The following is a 9,798-nucleotide window of genomic DNA, read 5'->3' as shown; positions in this document are numbered from 1 at the left end:
ACCTAGTAATAGTGTGCCTTGAAATTTGGAGAAGTTTATTATAGTTGCATAACGCTAAGGTTGTGTGTCTGTCTGTTCAGTTCAATTTTATGTATTATGAGTTTGATTTATCAATTTCTAATTTGTTAACACACTAAATCGATAATCAAACCAACACGATACTTATTATTGATTTTCGATTAATTGATTTTGGTCTTTAATGATTCAATTATCGATTTAACCAATGAGAAAATGTCGATATGATTATATATACACGATACTTATAAAATAATAATATTAATAGCAAGAATAGAAGTGCAATATGAACTTTTACATTGATATATTTTGCTTACAAAGAAAATGTATGAGTTCCTTCTAAGACTCGTGCAATAAATTGTGAATACAACATTAATGGTATGTTTTTATCACAATCAAATCATATATTAAGAAAAGACAAGGTAATACTTGTTCGTGTCCAGAAGAGAGAATGTATCACAATAGAGAGGCACTATTATATAATAAGGAGTAAAATAGTAATTTTGATGTAATCTTATTGGGTTATCAATTTAACCATAATCATATAATAAAAAACCGAACTGATAATCCAACAAAAAATATTACAAAATTGTTTAAAAATCATTAACCTAATAACCCTTATTGATAACCTAATAAAAAAAATCGATTTGATTTATCGATTGTAAAATTGGCCAATTATTTTTTAATTTTAAACTCAATATTATAAAGTTTTTATTTTTATTTTACTACTACTAATAAGAGTGAATGTGAGGAGCTTCCCGTTTATGAGAATTGACGGAAAAGTATTAAGAGGCTAATTTTATAATTTCACGTGAAAAAAATAACTCAATTGGTTAGTTAAAGGAGTTGTGTGGCTGCGTTTCAACTTTTTGTATCTATTGGACTAGTTTCTCCCTTAAAAATACAAATATTTCGTACAACTTTCTGAAAATATGGGACCCATTTAAGTTTGAGTTAATTGTATTTCTTTTGATTTCTTATTACCATACGACTGCTTTGGTGATTGATATTTACTACTCCCTTCATTCACTTTTAATTGTCATGATTTTTTTTAGAGTCAAACCACTATAGTATTTACTTGAAATTAACATTCAATGACTACATATGAAATTTACACGATTTGTTTCTGAAATAACTTTGAAACGCTGACAAAAAACATAAAAAGGGAATGTGAGGAGCTTTCCGTTGGCATCAAACGTCAGGAAAGCCCCCGCTTCTTCCATATGCAATTTGGATTGGCTGGGATCTTTCTGTCATTTGATCCACTTGCAATTTTATCTTTATACTACACGTGGTTGGGGGTGTTCACGGTTTGGATAAAAATCGATTCAAATCGAAAAACTGAACCAAATCAATTAAATAAACCAATTTTTATTTGGGTTAGGTGTGGTTTGGTTTTAGATTTTTAAAATTCAATAGTATATCGGTTGGTTATGATTTTGTTCGGAAAAAATCGAAGAAATAACCGAACCGACAGATTATATACATATATTTTATTAATATACATACATAATATATTATTTTTATAAATAATTTTAAAGATATTATATGTATTTTCATCAAATTTTATTTATAATTTACTTATCAAAGAAAAAATGCCCAAGGTGAGAATATTTATCTTATTGTTTTTATGTATATGAGAGTGTCACAATTCTTTATAAGATTTAAAATATCACTTTCTCTTTCTTCTAGGCCAAAATAATGAATTTTGAAGCTTTATTCATAATAAATTAAATGATTGAAAGTTATGTAATGTCAGTCATTCTAACAATTTTCGTTTTAAATGGATTGTTGTCACTTTTTTTTCACGTTTTGAATGAATTGTTTCTTTTTATTTTTGTCTATGGTTAATAACCGAATAACCAAACCAAACCGCACCAAAATCGATAACAACCAAACCGATAAATATACTGTATTTGGTTTGGTTTTGATAATTTTAAAATCGATTAAGTTGGTTTGGTTTTAGTTTTGACCAATAACCGATCCAAACCGACCCGTGAACACCTGCAGGCACCAAACACGTTAATTTGAAGGATCTTTCTTTCAGTACTTTTCTTTCACATTAATTTCTCCCAACACTCTATTAGTGGATCTTTAGTCGAATTAATTAAAATACTTTTTACTTAATAATATGCATAATGAGCCATAAGAGGAAGCTTTCGTTGGTCTGTTCTTTTAAGGGTATGTTGCTAAACTATCAAAACATTGAAATGTAGCTCTACTGATAATTGTGAAGAAGTATATTAATGGATCTTCGAAAATCAAAAAGAGGTAATAAAACCTAAACTATTATATAGACATCTAAAAAAATTGGTGGAAGCTTAAAATCAATCAATGTCTCATACATTGGTATAAAGGAATAACATATATTATTTGATATAACATGAAAATTACTATAAATTACAATAATTAACAATCACATAGATTGAGATAAAAAAAAAAAGTAACATATATTAATTTGAAAATGATGTAAAATGTACTATAACTCATAATAATTAAATAACTGACATATAAAAAATTTGTTTGGCTTTTAAATTTCCATCAATGTCACATAAATTGAGATAAAGACAATAACATATATTACTAAAAATTACATAAAATATTATAAATTACAATAATTAACAACTTAAAATTTAAAAGACATATAAAAGATTTATTTAAATTAAAATAAAGAAATAGTAACATATATTGCTCTCTGTAACTAGTACTAATAATCAAAATAGATGTGAATGAACTTACAAAATGGAATTTCAGAAGTACAAACGCTTTTTCCTTTATCAGTTTTTAGTAGATAAGTCACGATCCTTATCCTCTCTTCCACTTTGTTTGTCTTTTTCCTCCATCATCTCTCCCACTTATCTATCAATCAATCAACCTCTTCACCATATACCTAACCAACCCATCAGCATACATAACCATCCTCCCTCTCCCTCTCTGTTCCCTAATTTCTGAAAAGGGTTTCTAGCCAATTGCTTGTTGAATGGACTGTTGCCTCTTCTACACTAAAATTTCTGTTCACCAATCTTTACCTCTTACGGTGAAGACTTTGCTATCATCATCAACTTGTTTTGTTTTCAACAATTCCTCATTCGGCACTTCTTCTGTTGGTTGTAGGAGATCCTTGTTTGTAGTGGCTACTGGTAGTAGTAGTAGTAAGTGTGAATTTGGTGGCTTGAACGCGCCGTTAGAACCAGCAACGCCGGCTGGGAGGTTGTTGAGTACTGTGCTTCTGAATGATCGCAAGTATTTCCACGTTGCTGTTCAGAAACAGTTGGAGCAGTTGGCTTACGAACGGGATGAAGCTGTGGCTCGGATGAATCTGAGCTTGGGCTCTGATGAAGCTTTTCTGCACAGGTACCTGCTTTGCTTTTACCATTTTACGTCCCGCCTTTCACTGTGATTTTTTGCTTTTCAATACTTATAAGTTGTACGTGCTTGGTTTTATCCTTTATCACATATTTGGCTTTATTGTCTTTAATTATCCCTACTGCAAGAACAATGTAGGCTGTACGAATCCCCTTATACTTACATGATTCATGATAATATATCTTTATGCAATGGGGGGGCTCCGTGTAACCTAGTGGTCAATGAACTACCAAACGGGGAATTATATCTTTATGCTGATAGTATGGGAGTCTCCGGCACCCAAGAGTTACCTGATACCTGTTGTTGGTAGGAAGTGGTAGGTATCTCGTGGAATTAGTTCAGATGAGTGAAAGTTGGCCTAGACACCACAATCATTAAAAAAAGGGGTTGACTGGGGCTTGGGACCAGGATTAAAGCTCATGTGCCCACCAAAGCTTATACTGATGAAAAGAAATGTTGCATTTAAACTCTGGTCTTTCTAGCTTTCTTGACTGACATGCTCTTGTGTTTTTTACTTCACTATCCACTGTTTGTATAAACAAGTTTAAAGATTAAAAAGTAAAGGCGCTTTCAACTAACTTTTTGAAGTTCTGTTGTAGACTAGAGAAAATTCCCCTGCTTCTCTTCTCTTGAAGATTGTATCTAGAGATAGAATTGTACTTGTAGAGCCCGAATAAAGAAAGGGACTTAAATAGACTTCCTTACACGAATCTTAGTAGGTAGTACAGTCATTGATTTTTTCTTAGCAAGTGTTGGTTCTTTGTTTTGGATTACTGAGTTTAATGGTAGAGAGTAATAGGGATGATATTTACCAAATCCTTATTTTATTGGGTGTTGTCATGTTAAGAGGAGGATTCAACTTGATAGACTTGGACAACAGATGCTGGAGCCTGGAGCAAAGTTAGCACAAATGAAAACTCAACTGACACTAAATTAGTGAGAAGGTTGGGAGATATTTACATGTACTTAAATATTTACTTGAGGTTGACAAAACAATTTAATCACTCTCTCTCTCTCTTGATCCATAATCCATAATCCATCTCTACCTGTGAAAGAAAATCCATTCAGCTCAATTCGCCTTTCATCTCCCACCTATTCAAAGACTATCGTTTGCATTCCTTTCTTTCATCTCTACACTTATCCTTTCTCTCTTAAAAAATATTAAGAAGGTTATGTTATCATTATTATCTTCGTTCACTAAATGGTTTTTGAGATACTTAGCGTAGTTATCTTTCATTGATGCTTGCCATCAGAAAGAACAGGATGAGGTTCAATAGAAATTTTCAATTACTACTATTTTGTGTCAACTAATAAATTATACTCCCTCTGTCCCAATTTATGTGACACATTTCGCTTTTCGAGAATCAAACAGTTTAAGTTTGACTGAGAATTTACTCATGAAATCTTCAAATTTTTTAAAATGAAATTTATATATTTGTAAACTACATAAAAAGTACTATAAGTCTCAATAATTGATAATTCAAAATATTTAAAAGATATAGGAAAAAATTACGGTCAAAGATAGACTTGTTTGAATCTCGAAATCTGAAATGTGTCACATAAATTGGGACAGAGGGAGTAATAGCATATGAAATTCTTCATTTCGCGTGATAAAGCACTTTTTTCCTATTTGATGAATGACCTCCGTGTTTCTGTAAGTGTCTTCGAATTACATTACCTTTAGACTGCATTGTTTTGGCAATGCAATACATAACGGAAGGTTTTCCTTCAGTTAGTCATTGTCCTCAATGTCAATCAATCTGTTGTTACAGATAATTTTCTTATAGATATGGACCAGTTTGTAGCTGTCATTAGCAAAGTTGTAATTGAGGATACAACAATTTGCTCATTGATTATGCAGCCCCAGAAATATCTTTTCCCTTGCATAGGAATGGAACTTTTGAAACTTGAATAGAGATTACCCTATGATGACATGAGTTGATCAATGTGATATCTGGCACGGGCTGAAAGTCCATTTTTTATTGCAATAACCTGTAGCTTGAGATAAACCTATAAAATGAACATGTATCATGCAGTAATACATTTGAACTCTGGTATTTTAGGAGCTGAAAAGGCTCTATGTATATCATCTTTCACTACGAGAACTTCAAGTAAAGATACTAAGTTTAGAATATATTGCAGCCTAGACTTATCAATATTTGGATATACTTAATAATTTCTTTGTTTTCCATATGCACTAAATATACTTGTCGATTGATATCATTTCTTGAGCCATTCAACTGGAAACCTTTGCTACAAGCTTGTGTGTTCCTTTATCCAACTGCATCACATGTTTTGGGGAAGCATAGATGCTTGGAGCAATGCTGGGAGAGACGGATGCAGTGATGCATTATGTAGGGACAGAAAAAGAATGTTGAACAAATTCACTCTTTCGATGACCCTTTGAAAGCTTTCAAATAGTCAATGAAAAGTAAAGGAAGACAAAGTTAAAACCCTTCGGGGTGGCCCAGTGGTTTGGGTTTGGGTTTGAGACTTCCATGTTGGAGGTCTCAAGTTCGAAACCCCTTGCCAGCGAAAGGAAGGGGTTTGCCTTTTGGGTCGAGCTCATCGCACCGGGCTTGCCTAATGCGGGTTACCTCTCCTATGTGGTTTGCGAGCTATTGCATAGGAGCAGGGGTAAAAACCCTGTGCGGACCCAAAGGGTAGCGGCTGCGGGTTTCGCTTGTCATAAAAAAAAAAATGGAAGACAAAGTTAATAGAAGGTAGACACCAGTCTGTGACCAAAAGATTTTTATTTTCCGCTTTTCCCACATGTTCAACATCATGTCTCTTTCTTTTGTCCTCAACTTGGTAATCTAAAGAACATAGCTTTTGGTATTAAAATTCTATAAATTAGAAACTCGTAAATTATAAGGGGATAAGATCTTGCTGATTGAACCGAAATACCACCAGAGCCTAACTTAGACTGGTTTTGAAGTCTTAGAACGCGAAAATTCTGAACTTTTGAGGGTGGGTAAAGCAGGACTGGAGGGTTTCTAGGCTGGCAAAATTCTGAAGATGATTCAAACATGAGAGGAAAGTCTGTTGGGGCTCGATGTGGCATCCAAAAGACAAATTATTGCAGGTCTAGACCCAAAGTGGACAATATGTTTCATGGACTTAGGTCATGACGAATATAGTATTAGAGTCGGTACTCCCTTAGTACGATGGTGGGGTAAACCTCGGTGAGGACCTTAAGTCCCTAAAAGGGGGAGGGGGGGTATGTGACACCCCTGACGGAAGGGGCTGATGAGGGTGGGTTAAGCAGGCTTCTAGGTTGACAAGCTTTTGAAGATGGTGTGGACATGGCGCCTTAGGTAAATCCCACATTGGAATGTGAGAGGAAAGTAAAGAGCTTTATAAGGCATGACTCAAGTTCATGCACACTTTTGGGATTTGATGTGATGTAGCCTGAATGACAAATCCACGCAGGCCTAGGACTAAAGTGGAAAATACATGCCATGGACTTAGGTCGCGGCACAGTTGATCTAATCAACAACAAATATCAATCCTCTGCTAGAAGCATGACATCCAACTAACGTGAAGATAAAAGCAGATTGATTTTAACTGGAATCATCAGAAAAGAAATGTTAAATCCCATCTGAAGTTGATTAAAAAAAATTAGGAAGCTCAAATCCTCAAAAATTAGTAAGATGATACTGAAATCCAAATATCTGGAAAGTGGCCCATTTAAGTTTTCTGTAGTTCTAGTGCTTAAGGGAACAACAAATCCCAAATAAGATACTTGGTAACTAAAATTTATTGTGCTCACCACAACTGTATGAATATCAAGCATACTATTTAATAAAGCTGATGATGTAGGAGCATAAGCTGCTTGTATTCTCGCCAAATCATCGGTTATCATTAAGTTGATCGACTTAATTTTTTTTTTCTGTTCTCCATTTATCTGGTTGTCCAAGTTACAATTGCAAGTAGTAGTGGAATGACAGAAATCTCATTCTTGAGATGTAGTCCAGTTTAAAGGATATCTTCAGCATGAGATCCTCATTGAATAGGCTGCAGTAATGCTACAACAATCCAAATATAGTCATCATGGAATTTAATTAACTAAGAATCTATCTGCTTTTGCATTCTATGATTTCAAATTCAGCTGGGTTCTTCTGGTAGTGCAATTAGCATGTTCTTGTTCCGTAAATGATTTACGAGTGTTTAATTTGTAGAATTTCAAAAATCAGTTTTTTAAAGAATTGCAGTAGTAAGTTGAGTACGGTTGTAAGAGACGTGAAGATGAACATGAGGAACATGGGAGAAAGTGAAAATGTTGTGGCCACGGATAGGAGGCCATCTTTTATCTACCTCTATTAACCAATCAGGAGAGCTTTTAAAATAACATGGAAGAGTGTTTTTGTTCAAAATTTGGTTTCCTGTTCCATTTTACTTATGCAACAGCTCTTTGAGGAATGTAACTACTTTTGATATTATACAAGGAACCACTGGTGGGAGCTAGACATGGCCATTGTTTTGGTGCCTAATTCATCAGCAAAATGACTAAAATAGTAGGTAAATGTTGGTTTCTGTGCAATGATGGTAGGAATAATTGTTTGGACGACTCATTGTTAGATTACCTGATACTTGTTCATCTAGATATAGACTATCTGAGTCTCCTGGGTCGGATTTACTGAGATTTGAATGTGATGTTATGCCAGGAGGATTGCTGAAGTAAAAGAGCTGGAGTGTCAAGCTTCTGTTGAAGACATTATGTACATGCTAATATCTTACCAGTTTTCCGGAATCAGAGTGCACTTGATTCCCAGGCTTTCGAAATGCATGTATAATGGCAGGCTTGAGATATGGCCTTGCAAGGACTGGGAACTTGAGTCTATCCATAGCTGCGAAGTACTGGAAATGGTTAGGGAACATCTTACTACTGTTCTAGGATGGAAAGAGAAGTCAAATGTGGCAAACAATTGGACCCCTACTGAAGTACAAAAGTTCAAGCTCTGTCAAGTATATGCTGCTTCTGTTTTATACGGATATTTTTTGAAGTCGGCTTCCTTGAGGCACCATTTGGAGAAGAAATTTGATCATATCAACCCTTACCTTGATATTGCTAGTTACAACCAACTCTTACTTTCAGAAATTCGGTCCTTAGGATCGGAGATTGTTCCCTTTGGTCGCATCAGTGGCACACAATCTACATCAGTGGGTCAAATACCACTTCTCCGTGAAAAAAAGCAAGACAAACTGAAGTATTATGTGATGACTTTTGACCCAGAAACATTGCAGATGTGCGCAAAACCAAAGTCCAAGGAGGCCCTGAATCTGATTGAGAAGCATTGCTATGCACTCTTCAGTGATAAAAAGACAGGTTTGGTGGCGAGTGATGAAGTAATTTCGACATCAATGGCAAGTTTGAAGAGAATTGTCTTGGAGGCTATTGCGTTTGGTTCTTTCCTTTGGGATGCAGAAGAATACGTTAGGACTGTGTATAAGCTTAAAGAGAACTAACTTGGCAGTGGTGTGATTGTTTTCTATTGATGTTGTCATATATATGTACATATACTATATAGAAGGTTTCTGGTATCTGATACCAAAGGATTTGTTCTCTGGTAGTCTATGTCAGAGGATATGCTTTGTAAATTTGAGTTGTATAGAGCGTCATCCATAATAAGTGAATAAATCATGTATGGTGTAAAGCAGTTTCATGATTTCGTCTATTGATGAGTGCCCAAACCATTTCATGTTGTCCTGTATTAGCATATGATTCTATACGACTACATCAAATATTTTTGCAGGCAAAAGAAGTTGCGTGAATCCCGTGGCTGCACCACCCGCTAATCCCCACCGAGTTTGTTGAAGGATGAATGCATGAAGGTCAACGTCTTGGTTGTTGAGAAGGCCCTCGTACCAGTCAACTCCTGCAGAGGGATCTCCATCCTTCATGCAATCCATCTCTTCAATAATTAAGAGTTAAGACAGTTGACTGCTCCTGCCATTGATGAAAGGTCAGTTGCATTCAAGAGTTAATTCTGAGATCTAATTAACAACTAGCTGTGTCTGTTGGTTAGCAACCAGCAGAAAAATTGTCACATTTTATAATATGAGTAAATGAGATGCTGGAGGGATGAAGAGTTACTGATTGTGTTTGCTTTATTCGTTTTCATTTACTACTTGGGTTTTAGGTAACATAGGGTGTGTTTATATCTGTCGACCCTCTTTTCTGAATAAAAGAGGTTACACGGATTAAGTTGGGAACTGCTTAGTTACACAAAAGTCGCTAATTGCAAATAAATATTCTATTGCAATTGGAAGGTACCGTCTGGGCTTAAGAGTTGAGAAATGCAGAACTGTAGGTGTTAATGAGTTTCTTAAGTCTTAATAGCTGATAAATGGTTCACTTGGTCAATCTGTAAACAAAAAACCTCATATAAATTAGTTGGGATCTTCCATTTGGAA

The 9,798-nt window shown here is 34.8% G+C and overlaps 1 protein-coding gene across 1 annotated transcript; it reads left to right on the top strand.

Annotated features, from left to right (window-relative positions):
- Positions 1-2,841: 2,841 nt before the first annotated feature.
- On the top strand, positions 2,842-9,085 carry LOC125870570 (UV-B-induced protein At3g17800, chloroplastic). The gene is made up of 2 exons (XM_049551029.1): positions 2,842-3,369; positions 8,049-9,085. The coding sequence occupies exons 1-2, from the start codon at positions 2,996-2,998 to the stop codon at positions 8,848-8,850; spliced, it is 1,176 nt and encodes a 391-aa protein (XP_049406986.1). The 5' UTR covers positions 2,842-2,995; the 3' UTR covers positions 8,851-9,085.
- The last annotated feature ends 713 nt before the right edge of the window (positions 9,086-9,798 follow it).

This window comes from Solanum stenotomum, chromosome 7, assembly GCF_019186545.1.
Source record: "Solanum stenotomum isolate F172 chromosome 7, ASM1918654v1, whole genome shotgun sequence".
Lineage (NCBI taxonomy): Eukaryota > Viridiplantae > Streptophyta > Magnoliopsida > Solanales > Solanaceae > Solanum > Solanum stenotomum.
This window is presented reverse-complemented; position numbering and strand designations above follow the sequence as displayed.

Excerpts from the sequence above, each read along its gene's own strand:
- LOC125870570 (XM_049551029.1), top strand. The coding sequence starts at position 2,996 with ATGGACTGTTGCCTCTTCTACACTAAAATTTCTGTTCACCAATCTTTA. Across the intron at positions 3,370-8,048 it reads GATGAAGCTTTTCTGCACAG|GAGGATTGCTGAAGTAAAAG; the intron begins GTACCTGCTTTG and ends ATGTTATGCCAG.